General features: G+C 41.0%; 1 protein-coding gene across 15 annotated transcripts in view; it reads left to right on the top strand.

Annotated features, from left to right (window-relative positions):
• The window catches only part of Sema6d (semaphorin 6D), a 563,436-nt gene extending 558,303 nt beyond the window's left edge, over positions 1-5,133 (top strand). For all 15 annotated transcript variants that reach the window (XM_057780357.1, XM_057780360.1, XM_057780354.1 and 12 more), the window contains one exon: positions 1,432-5,133. In XM_057780357.1, coding sequence (XP_057636340.1) covers positions 1,432-2,717 — 1,286 coding nt within the window. In that variant the 3' untranslated portion in view covers positions 2,718-5,133. The remainder of the gene's footprint in view (positions 1-1,431) is intronic.
• The last annotated feature ends 18,884 nt before the right edge of the window (positions 5,134-24,017 follow it).

The following is a 24,017-nucleotide window of genomic DNA, read 5'->3' as shown; positions in this document are numbered from 1 at the left end:
AAAAAAAAAAAAATGAAAAACAAACAAACAAAAAAGAAAAAACTCAGATGACAAATATCCTGTTACCAAAATTCTGTCTACCTAGGAGGCTTTCTCTGCCCCTTGCTTAGCTTCAGCTGGACCTGTGATGCGGAAAGGCTATGTGGAGTGACATGTCACTCAGATGCCACAAGCCATAAAGCATGACATAGTGCTAGCCCATAATTACTACTCTCAGCACATAGATGAAGTTTAAAAGCTGCCTGACCAATTTGCTTATTAGATTTACTCCTCTGGGGAAAAGAAGTCTATCCCTTTGTGCATACACAGTGGTATCAGGTTTCCAATCAGTTCTTACCGCATTGCCTTGTCATTTATGATTTACTTCTGTTGATTTTTGTTTTTTTTATATTTTCATTGAAAACAATTTTATACTCATTATTTCTGTTGATTTCTTCAGTAATACCATTTCTTTCTTCCTTTCTCTCCTGGCCTTTCACAATGCCATGAAATTCCATAACATTTGAAAGCTGATTTAAACCAACTAATATTAAAGGCCTTAGTAGTACTCTCTTAACACCAGAGAACCGTCCCACTCGGTCTGACTCAGTTACTCTGGGATAGTTGCATGGATAACACAGAATGGACTTGAATAACTCTTAATCTAACCCTTCTTTAATCGATCCTTAGATGTCTGTGGTTGCATTAAAATCTCCAATGGTTACCAACTAACTCACTCTTCACTCCCTAGGTCTAATTTAAGTATTCCTCAAATACCTGCAGATAATTTAACGATATTTCTGAAACTAATACATAGATGATTTTCTCACACTGCCCGGCTTTCTTACATAGTAGCTACTTCGTGAATATTTCATCCCAAGATGAAATTTCAAAGTAGATCCGTGAAGACGAGAATGCGCCAGAGTACATTGTACTTAACCCTGACCAAGGACCTGCTTTTAGTTTGTAGCCAGTTACGCTTTTGTTCTGGTTAACACAACTGTATTAGCATAGCTCTTTTACCTACCGTGACATGTGTTTTTGCTAATTCAGACATTGCCTTAACTCCAGCTGCAACTCTTTAGTCCTGATTTAGAAATTAGGGGAGAAGCGTAAGGTAAATGTTTTCTGGCATACTCTAACTCCTCTCTTTAGATAGAAACTCTTAAGATTCCTAACAACTGCTTAAAGGAGATTGGGGGAAAGGAGGGGGAAATATATGCCAAATGGAAGATAAGAGTTATGTTGCCTTTCGCAGCAAGCATATATGTTTCTGGAGATTGTAGTGTGATTTAAGGGGGAGGGGAAATAGATGGGAAATGTGAGGATCTGTTGATCCTATAAGCTAGGCCTATAGGGCATTTGAAGATAGTATTGGTTCAGTGTAAGCACTTTTATATTTATCATTGCTTTGAAAGCACCTCATTCAAAGTCTTCACGTATCTGTTGCAGGTGTTCGGTGGGAAGTCCAATCTGGAGACTCCAACCAGATGGTCCATATGAATGTCCTCATCACCTGTGTGTTTGCCGCTTTCGTCCTGGGTGCGTTCATTGCAGGCGTCGCTGTATACTGCTACCGTGACATGTTTGTTCGCAAGAACAGAAAGATCCATAAAGACGCCGAATCGGCCCAGTCATGCACCGACTCCAGTGGAAGCTTTGCCAAGTTGAATGGCCTCTTTGACAGTCCTGTCAAGGAATACCAACAGAACATTGATTCTCCTAAACTCTATAGTAACCTGCTGACCAGTCGGAAGGAGCTGCCACCCAACGCGGATACAAAATCCATGGTCATGGAGCATCGAGGCCAGCCTCCAGAGCTGGCTGCTCTCCCCACACCCGAGTCCACTCCTGTGCTCCACCAGAAGACCCTGCAGGCCATGAAGAGCCACTCCGACAAGGCCCATGGCCACAGTGCTTCGAGGAGAGAACACCCCCAGTGTTTTCCTTCCAGTCCTCCACCCCACTCCCCGTTAAGTCACGGGCACATTCCCAGCGCTATTGTTCTTCCAAACGCCACCCACGACTATAACACGTCATTTTCAAACTCTAATGCTCACAAAGCCGAAAAGAAGCTTCAGAACATCGACCACCCTCTTACAAAGTCCGGTAAGAGGGAGCACCGGCGTTCTGTGGATTCCAGAAACACCCTTAACGACCTCCTGAAGCATCTGAATGACCCAAACAGTAACCCCAAAGCCATCATGGGAGAGATCCATATGGCGCATCAGACCCTCATGCTGGACCCCGTAGGACCTATGTCTGAAGTCCCACCCAAGGTCCCTAACCGGGAGGCGTCTCTGTACTCCCCTCCCTCAACACTCCCCAGAAATAGTCCAACCAAGAGAGTCGATGTCCCTACCACTCCCGGGGTCCCAATGACATCTCTGGAAAGACAAAGGGGTTATCATAAAAATTCCTCCCAGAGGCACTCTATATCAGCCGTGCCTAAAAACTTAAACTCACCAAATGGTGTTTTGTTATCCAGACAGCCGAGTATGAACCGTGGAGGGTATATGCCTACTCCCACGGGGGCGAAGGTGGACTACATTCAGGGGACACCCGTGAGTGTCCACCTGCAGCCTTCCCTCTCCAGACAGAGCAGCTATACCAGTAATGGCACCCTACCCAGGACGGGACTAAAGAGGACACCATCCTTAAAACCTGATGTGCCACCAAAGCCTTCCTTTGTTCCTCAAACCACATCGGTCAGACCACTGAACAAATACACTTACTAGGCCTCAAGTGTGCTATTCCTTCCTGTGTGGCTTTATCCTGTCCCTGTTGTTGAGGTCGCTGTGAGGGTACCTTAAGACAAGATACCTGCTTGTATTTTAAGAGAAACAAGTAGCCAAAGAAACTCTGTAACTTTGGTAACATCAGAACTTGCCACATGTAGCTACTGCATCCTGGCTTCTGTGTACTTGCCTGAAGCAAAGGGAGGTACTGGTCATTCCATTTCTCTTGTTTGATGCTGAAGGGGTGTGCAGCCTGAAAGGGCTCCCTTCGCCGGTAGAAAGAGCTGACACAGTACTCAGAAGACTGAACAAATACTTGAAAATGGGTTCAATTTAGACTGCCATTATGTGTGGTCTTCCCATTAAATGTGAACATTTTAATATGTATGCATTCACCTTGCCTCTTGCACAAATGTCAAAATGAAAAGATGGGAATGTCTCAAAACAAAATGAGCTTGTAGATTACCAAGCAGTTTGCTAAAAAAAAAAAAAATCTTTGACCCAAACTGTAGCATTTTTTTTTCATGTGTGGCACTGTTTTTTTATTTGATGCCACCAACAAAACTGTGTGAGAGGGGTGTGTGTGTGTGTGTGTGTGTGTGTATGTGTGTGTGTGTGTGTGTGTGTGTGAGAGAGAGAGAGAGAGAGAGAGAGAGAGAGAGAGTTCTGTACCCATTAAGATTTATTTAGGTGCCCATTGCGTCTTTTTGTACTATGGAGTTGTTTACACTAAGCATGACTGAAGACAGCTAACTTCCTCCCACACCACCAGTTCATTGTGTTCAGCTCCGAGAAAGGAAGTCGAGGCTCCTTTGACTGTCAAGTGATTAACTTAACCTATGTGGTACCCAATGTCATGTAAGAACATGTAAGAGTTCTAAATAATTTTGTGCTGCTATTCATCAAAACTTCTCTTCCAGCCTTGCCAGCTTAAGAAGTTAGAGTTATTAAGATGTACCCTTGATGTATCTACCAGTATTCAGTAGTAACGTTTACCCGTCCACTGTGAATCAAAGCTACCTAACCCTCGACACACTCATAAGTGTTTCTTTTGATTGTGTTATTTTCTTCTGTTCACTCTTCCTTCCCCCAAGACAAAAACAGAAAACCAAAACAGAGGACGAAAGAAAGAGACAGAAAAGGAATTGCAGTCGGCTCGCCAGGGAGGGCCTGAAAGCCCACACTGGTGCCGCCCTGTCCTCTGTGCTGTGTTCTGAGGATGCTCTCCTGAGTCATGCAGGCAATGACAGTAAACTGTAAATACCACATGTGAGTTTACCCGGATCTGTGCATTTTGTGCCTTATTCACGAGAGTGGTAGACGTTCTGCAGTATGTTGAGTGTTCCCACTATTAGCGCATCATTTCCCATGTGCCAGTTGTCAATGTTTTTCAGCCAGCGCCCGACGACTTCTTACAAAGTCAGAAAGCAACCTCGAGCAATTTGTTGTTGAACTCTCCCCGCCCCCTCCCCCTCCCCCACGCACCCGAATCAGAAGCAGCACCCGCCCTTGCCATGATAAACATTCCACCCCTGCTCTTCTGGAAATGTGAAGTCAGATGAGGGTTCCCAGGGAACGTGGCACCTGCGGAAACCATGTCTAACGTCATCTCTACGTAGCTTGGCAGAGCCCACTGAAGGCTGATGGTGTGTGCAGCCTACTGACGACTTTGGTTAACCCAACTGCACATCACTCGGTCATTTATCCCAACCTAGTCAGAAATCACCACAGCTGAGGAAGGCTCCTGACCCAGTCAGGTAGGGTTCAACCGCTATCTTGGGACAGTGATGATGGCATGCATTACTTGGGGGGAGGAACGGGTGCAGAACACCAGATCATTTTTATACACAATATAGAATACTGATGAAGTTGGTCTTTTCCTTCAAGAACATTCTTTTCTAGAGAGAGAAAAAAACAATGATTCCTTAAAAGCTGAAACACCTGTTATCAAACTACTTCAGCTTTGCAACTAAAATATTACAGTTTAATCAATTAAACCAACCAACAATAAGCACTACACAGTCTGCCACCAACGATGTGTTTGCATTTACCTTACAAATATTAATCCCAGCGTGGTAACTCTGTGTGACCCCGCTAACATTTTGTAACATTGTGCTGCCTTAGAGTGTACTGTGAGTTCTATCAGTATTTATGTTGAAATTTCTAACATGGAGTTTAGTCTCTATTCTGTTAATTTAATTTTTAAATGCTTTATCCATTTGTGCAAAGGTAAACACAGATTGTATCTTTTTTAATGGTACGGCATAAAAAAAAAAATAACCCTAAAGTGAAGTGGCTCTATACTCTTTTATAGAGTACTTTAACATGTATAGATATCTTGTAAACTTGTATTGTGGATGTGTAAATAATATGTACTTTGGGTTTTTAACACCGCATGTAAAGTCAAAATAAAATATCCAAGTCATTACACCCTGCCTTTTGACATTTAAGAGGTTTATACGTCATTTTTTTTATGTTAGTCATGCTATATTTATTTCAAAGTCTAGTAACATTCTTATCAGAAATATTTGTTACCTTTTAACATTATGCTCCCATTTTCTCACTGGAAGACTGTTGTTAAAGGCTGGAGCCTGAAATTAGACAAGTAGTTCAGAAAATCACATGCCTGATGGTCCTGCATCAACAGCCAAATGCTGATCTTGTGTCTTGATCTAGTTCGAAGAGCATTTTAGAATTTATACTCTTTGGGCTGGGGAATGGCTAGGAGGGTACAGTGCTTGGTGTGCAATCATCAGGACCAGAGTTTGAACCCCCAGCATCTTGATCTTGGTACAGTAGCACTTCCTAACACCGGTGCTCCAAACAGATGGGAGACAGAGACAGGAGTGCCCCCAAATGGGCTTGCTAGTCTAGTATAAGCTGAGATGAACAAGAGACCCTGTCTCAAGCATGGTGGAAGATGGACCATCTATACCCATGATTATCCTCTGATCTGTATACATGCACCATGGCATGATGCACCAACACACAAACATGCACGCATACATACATACATACATCACACAGAAATATCACACAAAGAATTCATGATTTATATTATCACATGAAAATGTAAACATACTTTTAGTTCAGAATCGTAACTGGTGAACCGTTCTTGCTGTTGGTGCATGGAAGGCCTCCACACATTGTATAATAAGAGATGAATTCCCCAAATATGGAAGTATAAGGGTAAAAGGATTCTGTGGCATTTCTCTTAGCAGGTAACTCGCTGGGACCAGCTGGCACTGGCCCTTATGGATGGGCACAAAACCGTCTCTGATGCAGTAAAGGTTGTACCCAGCCTCTGCCTGCTGTGGTTCAGCAACTTCTCAAAGCCTACCTGCAGCTTTTCTAAGGCCTTTGTCAGAAGACCTCAGTAGCATCTTAGGCAGAGCAGCAGATACTGCTGTTTCTCATCTAGGGTCTCACCCCTTTCATGGTATCCTTTAACCAGGGGTTAGGGACATCTGGACCCGAGTGTCCGTCCAGTGGCCTGAGCCCCTTTTCACTTCCTGCATCGCGTGCAGCCGTTCAGAGAGATAGGGAATCATCGTGGAAATTGGGGCGAAGGCTGTGTGTGTCTCAGTCGGTCAAGTGCTTCGTAGTATGCAGGTAGTTTAGTGTGCATTCTCAGAAATGATACACGGAGTGTGGCTACATGCCTGCAACATTGGTTCTTGGGAGGTTTAAGCAGGAGGATCACGGTTTAAGACTATCTTTAAGGTCAAGGCTAGCCTAGGCCAAGTAAGACTCTGTCTCAAAAACTTAAAATTAGGTTCCCCCTTTATTTTGGTTTTGGACTTGCTCATTTGTTTCAGGAATTCTTTCAACCTAAGTTGGTGACAGGCATGTCTATTCATCTTTGTAGGCAGCCATTCTGCCGCTCGCGGCACGTGGCATTCTGAAAGCCCCTCTCCAGCACTGTGAGTGAGCCAGGAAGGCATTGTGTTTCTGAAAAGGACCTGCAAGCATCAGTTTGCAGCTGCTTTTGGGCAAACTGGTGGAGAGACATAAGAAAAATGTGTCGTTGGCTTAATGTTCGCACTGCATTACTTCCCTGACTACGCGTTTTTATGACCTTGCTACTTCTTATATTATGGACAGCAATTTCTCTAGGTCCATTGGGATTTTCTTTCTTTCAGAAAGGGCATCGTTTTTCTCCTCTTGTCATAGGTGTTCCTAGCTGGGTTTTTTTGTTTTTGTTTTTGTTTTGTTTCTTGGGCATCCTTGATGGTTTAATGCAGGCTGTGCCTAAAAAAAGCAAACCACATCTGTGATTCCTTGAGGAGGATGCTCAGGTCCTACTGGAGAGCAGGACAGCAGAGGAATTTGAGGATTTTCAGAGAATCCATTTTTAAGCTACAGAGAAAAGGCACAAACACAACCAAGTACCCAAGACAGAACGCCCACGCTCCTCTCCCAGCAGTTCATTGCCTTAGAGTACTCTAGGAAATAGCAGCATTGGAGCCCGACAGAATGCTGGAAATGCTGACCCAGGCTCAGAAGAGTGAGAGAGAGCATCTCTCAAGTCAGACAGTGACATGGTAGTCTAAATACTGCTCAGGCACCAGAGGGACTTACCTTTCTAACATCTGAGAGGGCCTAACTTCGCGTTCGTCCCCTCATCCTCGTTAGAGTGTGGCAAGGAACACGGTTTCCAGACAGCCCTCCAATCGTGGCTGAAGAGCTATGGGTCTGACTGACTCTTAACGCTTGACTGAGTAGGCTACTCCACCTCTCTCAACTTAAGCTATCTCATTTTTGAGCAGAGGCGGTTTGGCATTTGTTTCTCTGACAGTTCTATGGTCTCTGTCAGCTCGGTAATTCTATTCCTTACTTTATGAATGCCGGGCTTAAATATTACTCATTCCAGAGCTTGGTTTGTGGGCCATTTATGGATGTGTGGGGCCTTTTCCCTGTTGGATGAGCAATATATGTGAGATTAGCAATAAAATACGACATGATAAACAATGCCCTTTAAGCTACTTCACTTGGATCTATATTTGATGTTTACTCTTTTTACATATAGAACACGTTAAACACTTAAATCTCTGTCAGTGTTTCAGTCTTTATCAAATAGTTTCAATACCATCAACAACAAGGAATAAACCTCTAGTAATATCAATCTAACTCTTAGCGGAGTCATGTAGCAGACGAAGGGAGGGGTCAGATAATATCCTAGACATTTAGGCCCTGAATCGACTAGAATCACATACAAAAGAAAATGGCATATTTCTAGCCCCTGTCTTTTGATATAATTCTTTTTAAAATTAGATATTGATTATAGAGTGATTAATCTCTGGAACACATTCAGACTCTTTATTCTGGGTTTGGATAGTGAAGGGAAATATAAAATACAGTGCCGTCACATGTATACATTATTTCCGGGGGCTTTGGATCCCTGTCCAGTTAATCCTCAACAGTTTCTTAGGAGTAAGATTTAGTATTCCCATTTTCAATGTATAGGCATTAAATTCAGTGGGGCTCTGACAGCTATGGAGGTATAAAGGGTAGTGAGTTTATAAATCCGGGCTCATTCCCAGGGCACAAGCTCACACCTTCCATATCAGGTTGAAAAGGGTCTACGGGTCTGGAAGGATGCTCCCTCTCCAGTACTTCACGCAGAGAGGAGAAGCCACAGAGGTAGAATGGTCACCGTGTTCAGGGTTACATGCCAGCCTGCCACTGAGAAGTGAGACAGTCACTGAACCCACTCACACATGTGGCCACTGTAATAAACATTCCACATCAAGCACTAGAAAAGAAAACCCACGCGCTGAGTTTGCTTTGGGTCGGTGGAACACAAACAAAGAGGATTTACACCATGAAGTGCCACAGAGTCTCTGGAGGTGGGAGTATTGATTTCTTATTTGGAAAGTGTTTGTTTGTTTGGCTGGTTGGTTAGTTGGTTGGTTGGTTTTTCATACTGAACTGAAGTTGCATATTGGTAGCTGAAAATGGTTTTCTGTTCATTTGGACTGACAAGCCTTTCTGGGAGGCAGGAAACAGATACGATGACTGCCCAAGAATCACACTCACAGTTAGGTGGCAAGGCCTGACCAGAGAGTTGGACCTTCTAATGTTAATGAGCATTGGAGAAGCATATGCCCCAGAGTGGAAGAGGAAAGACAAAAACATACAGCATCTTAGCATTTGCAAATCAGTTTCCCAAATAAGAGGATTAGCGTGTTCTTCAGCCTCTCTCTGAAGAGCTAACCATGGGACAGCTTTAGGAAGCTGGAAAGAGAATGTGGTGCTCCTGGGATATTCCTGCAAATTGACAACTGTCGAGTATTACCTAGCATTTGGGCATAGTGAGGCCCTGAAGTCCATGACATCTCAGGTTGAGAGACTTGGCATTCACTGGGTCCAGTAAACTGGGCTTTGGTTGGTCAGTATGTACTGGGAAGGTCCATACAACTAAGATGCCAAATGAATTGACAGCAGCTTCTTCCAGCCGCACAGGTTAAGACTACTCTTGAGTTATCCCATCATAGTTCTAGGATGTAGTAAATGTTCGTTATTTCTGATTACTTATAGAGCACACCTCTAAAGAGACCACAATGTTTGCTTAACTTAGATGAGCATGGATTACGAATGAATGAAAATGGGAGAATACTAAAACCAAAGAATGTAATAGAACTCAAATTTATTTTATACGTCGTGTGTGTGTGTGTGTGTGTCTAGAAAGAAACATGCAAAAATACTGAAACTGGTTATAATCATTAAAATGGGAATACTTTTTAAAAAGTGCTTCTTTGAAATATATATGTAACTGGACATTTCTCTCCTACCCACCAGTTCCTGAATACCTCTCTGAAGCTTAATATTTTATTGCAAATTGTTTGTTCCATTAGCTCAGGCTTATTATTAACCAGCTCTTACAACTTAAATTAACCAATTTCTATTATTCTATATTTTACCATGAGACTAGTAGTTTGTTAACTCACATCTTTCTTCCCTGGGGGATCCTGGCATCTCCTGACTCTGCCTTCTTTCTCCCTGTACTCAGTTCGACTTTCCCACCTAGCTACACTCTGCTCTGCCATAAGCTAAAGTAGTACATATCCATACCATACAGCAGGTCATCCCATATCATATGTGTTTTTAATTTTTTGCGAGTTCTTATTCTAAGTTTGATTTATAAAAGAAAAACAGACATTCTGGAGAAATCTGATTTTGCTTAGTTAATTGGTCTCAAGAAAAGGTTGAATTTTCTCTCCACCAAAAATAAATTCCCCGAAGATTGGATGTGGTAACAAGGGAAAGGACAGAGCAGTGCTCAAGTTCAATGCCATCTGGTTGCTAAAGCATCTAAACAGAGTGTCTCTGTCAACTGGAGATGTGCGGACTCTGAATATGTCAAGTTACCAAAAGGCAGAAAAAGACTTTGTGAGCTGGGCACTGGCTCACCTCTGTAACCTGTAATCCCAACCCAGGAGAGGCAGGAGGATAACTGCAATTCAATATTGGCCTACAAAGTAAGTCCCAGGATGGCCATCCAGACTGTCTCTAAAAATAAGAAAGTGGGTACTCGGGGAGAGCTGAGGGGTTTCTTCACAAAGGAGGAAGACGCTGTGCAGGCCTCATCCAGCTCCCAGACTGGAAGGGCTATGATTTAGATTTCTCTGTTCCCCTTTGTCTTTTCTTCCCTGATTCAAGGCAGCTGAAGGACAGCAGGTAGCTTTGAAGACAATGAGGTGATTATGGTAATGAGAACTTGAGAAAATACAAAGTAATTAGCAGCTTAATCCTCTCAGCATGCCAGTTAAGGATGTCAGAAGAGCCACGCCCCTTTGCCAAATTTCCTTCCTACTTTTAAAGATGCAATTTCCTACACTTTGTAAGACCTTCCCAGAAAGACAATATCATTCTCCTCCTCCTCTCCCTCCTTTCCCTCCTGCAGAGACATTTCTGGGATTCTTAGTTTATATAGCCAGCAAGGAATTAGAATTTGAGGGATGAGCTCTGTCATATTCTTTCTCTCCTCTCTCTTTATCCCTCCTTCTCCCTCCCCCTCTCTCTCTTTACACACACACACACACACACACACACACACACACACACGTATTCTAAACTATCAGCAAAAAGGGAAAAATAGACAAGTTCTCTTTGTTTTAATGAGTATCTTTGCAAATAAGTTATCTTTTCCTAATGCACATACATATTTGCTCTCTCCATATATATACACATATATATAGTATAATATATGTAGGGATATATATCATATATATACATATATATCAAAGACATGCAAAGTCTTCCAGACTTTGTCAGCTATATACAATTGATAAACTAATTAACTCAGAAGACCCTCATGTCTACAGTTTCTATGAATGAAAAGAATAATGCCTTTCTTATTCCACCATTTATCAAAATCTTTCTTCCAGCTGAGAGCACCCTAAGTAAGAGAGTGCTTACAGTGGATGGACTAATAGGAACAGACAGTGTGAAACTCTCCCATGTCTGCTGTGTAGCTAGCTATCTGTATATTCGTTAATATTATTTTAATGATTTTTCAAACCTGGTTAGATATTAAAATCACTTGGGAAACTTCTAAAAATGCCAGTGTCTGGGCCAGATCCCAGAACAAATAAATAAAATAAATCATTATCTCTACTCCGCACCCAGACGTTAGTAATTTGAAGTGTTCTTCACAAGACTCTGATGAACGAGTAGTTTGGATGGGAAAATCCTAAGTGCTTTGGCCAAAGGGTACATGAAGGTGTGAAAATCACTACTAGCCACTCACAAGGTAGATGTAAACCCACAATCTTCTTCAAACTGAGTTTTTCATATCGTACCTGGCTAAAAAATCATGCAATTTTGATGTCACTTTGAAGACTGTTGAAGCCCAGAGCATTCTGTTTTCCAGAAGGATGTTAGCAGAGAGAAACGGGAGTACCTTCCCTTGCACGGTCATTAAGAATCTGGATGCTCCTCATAACTCTATTCTTTATGGAAATTATAAATAATAGAACAGGCGGCTGTGTACTGGTCTCATGGGGACACACTGTCTTCTGAAACTCTGCCCTGCATTAGCCTATGGCGGGTGGGTAAGGTGCATTTATCCCCACCAGTGAGCAGTAGAATGAAGACAGCGGCACCTGGACTTGAGTTCCAAAACCTTTTATTCTCAGTAAAAGTTTCCATTGTCAATTTTGCAACAAAACAAAAACTCAGACATGCATTAAATGTACTGCTGCAGCAATCTTCTATACAACCAATGAAATGGCTTTCTAAATCATCCTTAATCATGAAATCACCCTCTGATTAAAAAAAAAATCTTTTCGTTCTTTCCACCGCAAAACCAGTAAGTAATCACAAAACCCAGGCTCTTGGGTCTTGCATGCTAGGCCCTTCCCAACCCGACCTCAGTGATGAGAGCTCATTTCTCTCACAGGTGTCTGTACATCATGCTTACAAGACAGGATTGTCTGTTTAATGAAAACCTTCATTTCATCAAGCAGGCGTGTATCATGGGGCCTTTTATAGACCATATACGGTATACTAATGACTGGAGACTAGAAAGAGATTAACACAAGTCTCTCACTATAAGAGCCCAAGGGGGAGCCCCAGCAGTCCTATGGGAACACTTGCAATCTGGGTTTAGAGCACAGTGGTACAGATTATTTTAAGAAAATGGTGGGTAAGTTGAAAATGAAGAAAACCTCCAGCCTTGCTAAGAAATGGAGAAGCAGGAATGTCCCGCTGACCAAAGAGACAGAAGCTCAGGAAAAGTGGCAGGAAGTGTCATAAGCGTCTAGAGGACGCAAATATCACATGCTGTCATGTCTGTACTGTTAGCCATGGTGTAGAGAAAGGGCTCCTTTCCACGTGGACATATCCCACAACTGCACTGTCAACAGGGTACCCTGCACCAGCCTATAGTTCTCTCGGGGACTCGAATCTGAGAGCCGAACTCTCCTCTTTGTCCTAGTATAGTAATGGAGGCTGTTGTCATGATTGAAGAAAATACAACGTGGCGTGGGGAAAGCGGTCACAGTATTACTTCCCCTCGTAGTGGAGCTAGGCCTGTGGGAGAGAAGAGCACACTCCCTGGGAACTGGAGTGCATTGAATGGAGACACTCCTGCCAACCCAATGGTTCATTCATCATGTGGGCCTATATTGGGCATCTACAGCTGAGCCTATGAGAACACCTACCAAAGCCAGTGAGAGTACACCGAACTTAAGTTATCCACTTTACCTGAGATTCCACGGTGAGGAAAGCAACAAAATTTAAAACCCAGCTGGGCACACAGCTCCCTGTAAGGCACTTGCCTAACGTGTGAGGTCAGGATCTCAGCCCACAAACTAAAAAGAAAAAGTGAACAATGAACGCTTGCAGCAAAAGCCAAGGCGGCAATGGCAAACATATTTAAAGATTTCACAGACACCCAACTGAGCTGAGAGAGAACAGGAAAAAATTGATTGAAGCTTGAGAGAAAAACAAACAGCCAAATAAAATAAGAAATAAGAAAGTGAATTCAGGACATGAAAAAATAATTCAATAAAGAAATAGAAATATTGAAGAAAGTCTAAGTTGAATGAAGCTGGAAAAGGAAAATTCAATTAGCCAAATAGAACATTCAGTGGGCAGCTTTGCTGGCAGAATGTACCATATGGAAGTCAGAGGATCAGGACTAAAAGATGACACAGAGGAACTGGGTCATATGCTCAAAGAGAACAATCATTTTTAAATGCATAAGTTAAACACAGAAGATCTTTTTGGTTCCAATGGAAACTGAAATATACAAACTGTAACATTGCAAGAGAAGAATTCCAGGACAAAGACATTGTAATTGTTTTCAATAAAATCATAAGAGAAAACCCCCAAAATCTCACAAAAGAGATTTGTTCTATAGAGCATCAAATAGACAGGACCATAAAAGAAATGCCTCATGGCACAAAGTTAAAAGACAAAAACCAAAAAACATAGAAAGGATGCTGAAATAGGCAAGAAGAGAAGGTCCAAGTCATAGATAAAGGCAGGTCCATTAGAATAATGACTGACTACTAGATAGGAACTTTCAAAGCTGAGGGCTAAGAAACGTGTTCCAAACTAAAAAACATTATAGCTATCGATGGCAATATTATACCCACTAGTCTATATTTTATAAATCAAGAGGAAATAAAACCATTCCAAAATAAACAAATGAACAAAAACAAGACTAAGTCACACATGATGGGCCTTGGTGTGATCCTCTGGTAGCCACCAGACTGGAATCATCCCAGCCTCCCCATTCACAAGTCCATACCAAGTATCTGAAAGACTGAACATGAAGCTTTTCCTCCCAGTTACAAAATCAACTAAAATAGGAAAGCATAAAATGCAAACAAACAATAACAAAAATAGAACCAAACCTCCACTAAACCCAGATGGGACTACAAACTCATACAAAATAAACACCCAAGAACGTAAGTCCAGATGTCCAGGTCCCAACACATAAACAGATGCAATATGAAAAGCCAAGAGAGTTTTGTCCTTCACAAAGATAATGAATCCTATAACAATGTTCCTTGACAAGAACAACCCAGATGGATTTCAGGACACAAAGTTAAATGAGCAGTTATAAACACATTCAAAGAACTCAAGGAAGTGGATCAACTCCTGAATGAACTTAATGGGGACATTGCTAAACTCCTGATGGAGGGTCAAGAAACATAAAAAAAGACTAGAAGAACAATAAACAGAATTCAGGATATGAAAAGCAACTTCAACCAAGAACTTGAAGTACTGAAGAAAATCTAAGCTGAAATGAAGACAGCAATAATAAGTTCAACAACCCAACTGGAACAAAAAACTCAGTCAAAATTTTAACAATAGAATGGATCACATATAAGACAGAATATCAGGGTTTGAGAAATTGGACCACTGAATCAAAAAAAGTGAAAACTCACGAATGGAATTGGAGGGAACTTTGAGACAACATAAAAAGACCAAACTGCTAATAAGGAGAAAGTGAAGAATTACTAGTTAAAGGCACAGGCCAATTCTTCAATAGAATATATGAAGAAAAATTTCTAAAACTATGGAAGGAGATGCCCATTCAGGTAAAATAGCTACGCAGAACACCAAAGAGACAGGGCCAGAAAGAAACCCCCCACATTATATTATAGTTAAAACACTAAAATTACACAACAAAGAAAGCATGTTGCAAGCTATAAGAGAAAAGTCAAAGGTCATACGTGAAGACCATGGAAACTTTAAAAGCCAGAAGGGCTTGGGTAATGTGCCTTATGTCTTAAAAGACTATAGATGCCAGTCCAGGCTAATTATTTATCCAACATAACAATCTGCTATAGTTGAAGGAGAAAGAAAAAAGTTCTATGTTGTAAACAAGCTAAAGGAATTCATAGCCACTAAACCAGTCCTTTAAAGAATACTGAATATTATATATATGTGTGTGTATATTTCCATATGAAGGCTTAATGCTCAACTCAGAAACCATAGACCAGTCAACAAAACGTCCAGTCCCAGGGGTAGGACTGAGTGGCCCAAAAGACCTCAGCAAATAGTACAAATTATTGCCGTTTTACTTGGTTACCCACAAGTACTTGATGGTGAGACCCTATTAATGAAAACACCATGCCACATAGTTATAGGACTTGGAAAAATCAAGTTAATACTAAACTAGAAATCTCCTCCCTGATGGTTATTGTTCATATTCCAAAAGGTGTCAGACAGGCTGAGAAGATGGATTGAGAGATGGATAGATGGACAGACGGACAGATGATAGATAGATAGATAGATAGATAGATAGATAGATAGATAGATAGATAGATAGATAGATGATAGAGTTCTTCCTCATCTGTGAACCACACTACACACTAACAACCTGCCTGGTAAGGCAAGAGCATTTGTGCCATAGTGGTATTAATGTCTTGCGACATCATCAGCAGTGATCTGAGTGGATTTAAGGCTAGGTCAATAGGAGGGAGCTCATGTCTAGTATTATAAGCCAGGCCAAGAATCCATGTCTACAGAGGTCATAGACCCTGGAAGAGTTCCTAGTATTATCTTTTTGCTAAATTGATATAGTGTCTATCTTGTAAATGCATATTTAGTTAAAACACAGATTAGCCCAGCTCACAGCCCTCATTAAAGAAGGTTCTTTTGGCAGGGAATGGTCACTAACACAGAAAACCACAGACGATCAAAGTGCAAAGAATGATGGACCGCAGAGTGCTCCTCCTGCTAGGACATCTTTATCACTTCTTCTTCCTGCGGGACTCAGGGAATACTGTGGAGGAGGAAGTGCAAAGACCGTTAAGAGCCAGAGGTCAGGAAGGACGGTTGAACAATGGTATCTTCTGGACTCATGAACTCAGAAGCTGCACTCGTGAACTCTCTACAGCTGTGGGTGCTGCATAAGACAAGCGAAGCATCAATCTAGTCAGTCTTCCAGCAGGGATGGTGGAGCTCTGCCTTCCGAGGCCACAGGCAGTTGATGGGGGAGAGAAAGCCAGTTTTCTTCCAGACTGGGGAACTTTGTGGGTTGCTCATGCTATAGTTAACAGTCTTATAACTGTGTACATGTGGGTAACTGTAACTAGGCTCAGTACATTATATGTGTTTTCATATGTATATATTTGTATGTGTGTATTTGTATATAGAAAGATAGACAGACAGACAGATAGATAGAACATGAAAGTGGGAAAAAGGTATGACATGGAAACCCCAAAGTTGGAGGTGGGAGTAAGAACCAGATTTGATATGAATAAAATGCATTTACATATGAAGAGAAAATTCCTTTTTAAATTCATTTAAACAAATTAAAGAAATGTCTGACCCTTAAGCACATTCTACAGAAGGCAGAAGACCCTGGGCGAATTACTTCAGACTGAAGGTAGATATAGCTAAGAGGCTATAGGGAAAAATAAGCAAAACCATGGCAGCTAATCAAAAGATGTCTAAGGGGATGCCACCCAGTCATCAAAGTAGCCAGAATTAATACACAACTTTCAATATTAACTCTGAATATTAATGATTTCAGTTCCCCAATAAGAAAACACAGAGTAACTTATTGGATAGAACACAGGATCCATCTTTTTTTTTTTTTGCTGCCTCCAAAAAATACACACACACACACTAGAGAAAATAGCATCTCTTAGGAATGATATTCAAAAACCTAGATATCAAGATGCAGAAATAATAAAACTAGATTATTATATCTTAGCCTGCACAGACACCTACAGAACATCATCCAAACACTAAAAAATGGAATTTTCTATTTTAGACCACATTTTAGGATGCAGATAAACCCTTAACAAATGTAGGAAAATTATAGTAGCATCTTTAATTCTATCTGACCATGATGGAATAAAGCTGGACATCTGCGCCAACAGAAACTATGGAGGACACTGGCGTGTGGAGCCCAACAGAACACTACTGAATAGGAACCGGGTCACTACAGACATCACGAATAAAATAAAAACAAAATTTCTAGAATTGAATGGAAATGAAAATACTCAAATCTATCAAACACAATGGAGGCAGTTATAAGAGGAAATTTGTAATGCCGAATACCTACATCAAAAACAAAACAAACACAAAAATGAGAAATCCCTACAGACAACTTAAGTGTGCACCTTAGCTCCTTGGAAAAACAAGAACAAAACAAACTAAAAAGTAATAGACAGGGAAAGATCCATAAGATCAAAGCAGAATTTAATGAAACACCCATAAGAGCAAAAATATATAGAATCAATGAAAACAAAGAGTTGGCTCTTTGAAAAGGTAAGTAAGATTGGCAAACTCTTGGATCAGTTAACCAAAAGAAGATAAGAGAGCACCCAAATTGATAATTAGAGATGAAAAGGAAGGCATTACAACAGATACCAATGAAAATGCAAAAATCTACATTCTACTAGGTTGAAAAATGTAAGGAAAGGGTTGGATTTATAGGTGTGTATGGCCTATTAAAATTAAACCAAAATGACATAAGTAATTTTTACATGGACCTGTAACCATCAATGAGACTAAAACCATAATAAACACTCCTACCTCAAAACAAAGTCCCAAAAGAAAACAACAAAAAGCAAGCAAGCAAACAAACAACAATCCAGGATAAGGCAGACAGATGCACTGCAGAATTCTACTAGGTCTCCAAAGAAGAAATCACAGCCGTTGTATTTAAATTACCCTACAAAACAGAACAGGAGTTAATGCTATGAAACTCATTTCCCAAAGACACTGTTATCTCAAACAAACCCTACAAAGGTAAACAAGACTGGTACCGGGAGTAACGGGAATAAAAGCCCCAGTGCCAAGAGAGAGATACTTCCACAGGAAGGATGGCCCATGTGCTCTCCTGCCATTGCTTGTAGGTCCTCACCAGGACCAGAGGATAAAACCCTCCTACTGAGGACGTCGCACATCTTGGGGGCATGCTATGGAGGAATCTAGCTGGGACTGGGATGGAAGCTCCTCATGGCTACCAATCATAGCATCAGATGTGTTCTGCAGTTGCTGTGGGTGTGGGGGCTGCAGCATGCGGGGTGGTAGCCAACTGGGAACTCCCTACCAGGTGTGATGAGTTCATTGGTGCAGTAACAACATAACCATTATGGGAGCAAACACCCTCTTATTGATTAAATTTGAGAGGCCTTCTCTATAAGAAGTAATACATGCTTAATACTGATAACCCCATCCAAGCCCCACAACTGAAAAATCTTAGACCCTAGAGAGGATCCTAATAGTGGTGCTTAGCTAATTGACATAGCAACAAACCACTTTCTAAATGTTTCTTTATTTGCTTTTTAATATATGTGTCTGTTTGGCCTGTGTGTGTGTCAGTATACCATATGAATACATGGTGTTCACAGAGGTCAAAAGAAAGCATTGGATCCCCTGGAATTGGAATTATTAGACGGTGATAACTGCCATATGGGTACTGGGAATCAAACCTGGGTCCCCTGGAAGCGCAGTAAATGTTCCTAAACAACTGAGACACCTCTCCAGCTCCTATGTATCCGGGTTTACACCCATAAGCATTCACATCTTCGACTTTAATCAGAGAAGCATCCCTGAACAGAGGTGAATGTGGTGACCCATGGCTGCAAAGCAGCTGAGAATAAGGGAAAGCCAAGCATTCATCCTGACAAAGGCAGTGGGTCCAACCCCTTAAAGTTCAAGGGAGAATGAAAAGAGGAGACAGAAAGAATGTAAAATTGAAAGATAGAGAGAAGGCTGCTAAACGCCAGCTTTTAAGTACTACAGGTCATGGCAAATGGCAACCGGTGATTCATAACAGCGGTGTCTCCAGGCAGTGGTCCTGTGTAAGCCAGGCTCCCTAACTGTCAGCCTCGGATGAGGAAGGGCTGCACTGGGCCCTATATTTCACTGCTGATATTTTGGTAACTAACTAACTCTCTGGGAGATGGGAAAGCATAGCATTTTGTTGTATGTCCATATATTACGTTCTGATACCACTAGACCTTGATGGTTGGTTCCAAACCTAGGATTACACAGTATGTCCTGATTAAGTATGTAGGACACTAACCAAACAACAACTAATGAACATGGGAAAGACATTCGTGAGAGAGAAGCAGGGCTGGCAGAGGGGAGAAGGACATGAAAGGTACCAGGGAGAGGAACCAGAATGCATTGCATACACGCAAGAAATTCTAGAGATCAAATTTGCTAATGAAGGGAAATAATTGGCACAGTGAGCTGTTTTAAGATGTCTTCTTATATATCAGATGATTTCTAGACTTGGCAGTAAAGGAGTTTAATTATGCAATTGTAGATCCAGACAAAATTACAAAAAGGAAGAATATGATATAAAAGCTAGAGATTTGTGAGTAGTGTATTGCACAGTTTATGCAGTTTTGTTTTCTAAGTGTTGCTTTTAAGCCATGTAGTTCCATTCAGATCAACATACACATGACTTCCATAATCCCGCTTCATGTAGACTAGGTTGGCCCCAATCTCTTGGTGAACCTGATGTAGGAGGATCAAGGGTCTGAGGCTAACCTGGTCTATATGAGTTTACAAGCAAGACGGTCTTACAACAAAGCAAAACAAAACAGCAATGTCCTGCAGCCTCAGAGACTTGCATGGGTTCCCACCTTGTTGTGTAAGTTTGGCCTGAACTTCCTGAGGAACCAGAAATGTCATCATATAGACACTAACGGTCATTCCAAATATTTGCTCTTGTGAACAATTTTATACTCTGTGATAGATTCAAAGGGAGAGAAACACCACCCTGTGGTTGAATCATGATCCCTACCATTTATTAACATATAAACTATTTGAACTTTCTGTCCTGCAAAAATAGAATATACTCAGTTTCTAAATCTCTTCAGTTGGGATAATAATGTATAATCCTTTCAGGGGGTGTTGTAGAGACTGAGCGGGAAAATGTATGTAGGGTGGTGGTGTTCTCGATCACACAGCCTGGAGTAGCAAGGTCAAGTCAGGCCTTATCTTTCATGGTGTACAAACCACAGAAACACAGATGCCTTTAAAATTCTTCATAGGCTTTCAGAGTGTGACTGTCTGCCGCAGGAAACCGCTTCTTTCTGGGTAACAAACCAGGCTCAATCCAGGAGAATGACTCCACCAAGTGAGGCCTCTTCTTTGGGATAGGAGTCTGAAATAAGCATTTCAATTAGATTCATTAAGACAGTTATTACTTGATAATTGAATAGCACCAGATTGCAGAGGAACACTTACTGAGGTCTAATAAGTATGTAGGAGAGAGATCTTCTCCTTCCGTAATTCCATCAGCTGTAAACCGGTGTAATTGGAGTCTTACTGACACATTCAGATAGAAGGGAATGTCGAGGCATATAATTGACACTTAGGAAGAAACCTGCATTTCGTTAAGGTGCTGCTATTTACATACTTATTAAGTGTCTATTTAAGCTGTTAAATAATTGAGACGAGTGGACAGTAGTAGGTCAAGTGGGTAAGCAAAAATTAAATTCTTAAACAAGTTTATAAATCAGGGAAAGACACATTCAAAAACGTGAAATATTACTTCATTGTATCCATAACTTTGAATCGATACAAGTAACAATTCAAAACTGCCAATGAAGGAGCTTGAGTCACTGAATTGATTCTGTCAAAGACAATGGATTCATTGAGTCATTTGTTTGCGACCATCACTTGAGCAACTACTAGTCACACACAGACGGAACATGCTGCTTGCCATTAGTTTAATAATGATGATGAGACAGTGCTACTAAAAACCCTAAAGCTGGTTTCAAAATCAAAGCATGCTGGAGGAGCAAAAACAGAAAAATAAGATTCCATACTTGGTCTTGGACAAGACAGAGTCCCCTTTTGAATTTTAATTTAGCCCAACAGTACAATCACACATCCGCACCTCTGAAGCCAGATGCAAACTCCAGAGCAGAGGCGTATTTTATTATCCTCAGTTCAGAAATTCCTAGATTCTACACATACAGGAAGAAAATTTTAAAGGCTTAAAAATCTTAGGTAACCTTTTGTAATGAAAATACTTCTTTCCTTTAATGGCATTATATTAGTTAGCAATGAGAATTTGGATAATTTGTCTTTTGTAGACACTGATAGTAAGAAAAGAATTCTATGTATCTGTCTATCTGTCTGCCTGCCTGCATGTCTGTCTGTCTGTCTGTCTGTCTGTCTATGTACCTGTTTATTTAATGGGTGAAGGTTAGGGAAGTATCTAACAACATAGACTGGAGTGAAACCTTTATCCAGGATTTCTGGTCCCTGTCTTTATCAGAGAAAGAACACATAAAGGAAGCAGAGTAAATAATCAGAAGGAAGTTTATTACAGCATGACGGAGTGTTGGGTGTCCAGTTTCATAGGCAAACTTCAACAGAGAAGAGTATTACCCATGAATTAAAGTAGGATGGCTGAGGGATTCCAGGAATGGATCAGGGCTTTCCCAGGATAATGTTCATTCCTTTTTACCTACCCTTCGAGTGTGTCAGAGAGGCAGATGCATGATGGGAAAACATAGTTTCCACAAGTGTAGTAGGAGGCCGCTTGTTTGTTCCTGGCTACTCAGCCCCGAAATAGTCATACAGAAACCATATTATTTGCAATACTGCTTGGCCAATAGCTTAAGCATATTTCTGGCTAACTCATATCTTAAATTAACTCATCTCCATTAATCTGTGTATCATCATGAGGCTGTGGCTTACTGGGCAAAGTTCCGGCATCTGTCTCTAGTGGAACTATATGACTTCTCTCTGACTCTGCCTTCTTTCTCCCAGTATTCAGTTTAGTTTTCCCCATCTACCTCTCTCTATTCTGCCCTGTGCAGGCCTAAGACAGTTTATTTATTTATTAATCAATAGAAGCAACACATAGACAGAAGGACCTTCCACACCATTTTCCCTTTTCTGTTTAAATTAAAAGGAAGCTGTGAAGTTGGGACCCACATTGGGCACCAGATGAAGATGGATGCTAAAAAGAAATCCCACACTAGCTCAGGATTGAGTATAATAAAGGGTTTTTTATTTAGGGGTAGACTCACAAATCACAGTCTTCTGCTCAGATGGGGAACAGCAACCAAATCCACTTTATGTAAGCGGTTTATGGTATATGAGGTCATGTCCAAGTGGGCGGATAACTTAAAGGCTACTGTCCAAAGGATTCCCTACAGCACCCAGGTAATGATAAGGGAAGGCCATTGTAAAGAAAAGGACAGATTGCCATTCTATCAGTATGCCATATTTTCCATGGTTTTAGTGAAACAAAGTTGCTGTGGGATAATGCTCTTGTGTGCTATAAAGATTTGTCACTTATATTGGTTTAATAAAAATTTGATTGGCCAGTAGCCAAACAGGAAGTATAGGCAGGGTGATCAGACTAGGAGAATTCTGGGAAAAGGAAAAGCTCTGTCTGCAGTTACCAGCCAGACAAAGAGGAAGCAAGATGAGAACACCTCACTGAATAAGGTGCCAAGCCACGTGGTTAAACATAGATAAAAATTATGGGTTAATTTAAGTTGTAAGAGCTAGTTAAAAATAAGCCTGAACAATAGGCCAAACAGTTTATAATTAATAAAAATCTCTGTATGTTTTATTTTTTTATTTTTTTGTTCCACGGTAGTTGTTCTTTTTTTTTATTTTTTTTGTTGTTCTATACAGTTTATAATTAATATAAATCTCTGTATGTTTTGTTGTGACTGAATGACTGTGGAACTGGACATGACAGAAACTTCTGTCTGCACAAAGTCCAGCCATTGAAATTTGCTTATTTTTCCTATGCCTACCAAGACTGCAGTGTGTGTGTGTGTGTGTGTGTGTGTGTGTGTGTGTGTGTGTGGTGCTTTGACTATAAGAACCTATTCAAATATAACCCTAAAAATCCCCAGAGAAGAAAACTAAGTTATGCACATGTATGGTTGTTGCTAATGGTTCAGTCTGTATTTAGAACACAAATTCATAAGGTATCTTGCCTTCTAATAAAAAGCATTTTTGAAATACTGCTTTTGTTATAAAAATCCCTACAAAGCAAAAATAAAAATCACTACTTTGCCTTCTTTCATGCTCACACCCAAAAGTAGGACTAGATAGCATCTAACACTGACAGAATGCTAATGAGTAAACTTGGGCAGAATATGTACAAATCTTTAGATTTTTTTATTGTTGCCACATTTTCCTCTAATTTTCTCTCTGCTTGCTTTCTAGCTCCCTGCTTGTGCTGAGGAGGACAGAGCAGAGGAGAAAACGCCTTGGCCACTACTCTGACATCATTTTGACTTTCCTCTCAAGGCCCTGGTCATGCCAGTCCTGTGCTTATAAATTCAACTGCATATCTAGGAGGGCAACCTCCGCCTTCTCCCTCTTTGTCAGTGATACCATTGTCTCCCTTGACTTTCACACTCGCTATCACAGGCCTCCATCTGACACTCCCTTTCTCTTGTCACCGAGAAGTGGATGTCACTAAGCCTCATCCCCTTTCTGCTGTGGCATCTCTAAAGCACCACCTTGACTCCCGCCTCTAAATCGTTTCCCCATGCTTTTATCCCTGTGAAGACATAAATTGGCCTGATGTGACAACCAGGGGGATTTATCTTGAATCTGAGAGACTCTCTTGGCTGTGAAACACTGGGAAACTCCTATAATCTACCATGTGGTGGTTTTAAGAATGCCAAACCGTCAGCCCTGGAAACATACATACATGAAACCTTATACAGACAGAACGAGTTGTATTTAGGAATATGTATGTATATGCATGGACATGTACGCATGTGATAGCAATTAGTGAAAAATGGGAGCATAAATTTGAAGGAAAGCAGGGAGGTTTTGGAAATAGGAAAGGGAAGGGGGAAATGATGTCATTATGTA

The sequence above is a fragment of the Chionomys nivalis genome, chromosome 9, assembly GCF_950005125.1.
Source record: "Chionomys nivalis chromosome 9, mChiNiv1.1, whole genome shotgun sequence".
Classification (NCBI taxonomy): Eukaryota; Metazoa; Chordata; class Mammalia; order Rodentia; family Cricetidae; genus Chionomys; species Chionomys nivalis.
This window is presented reverse-complemented; position numbering and strand designations above follow the sequence as displayed.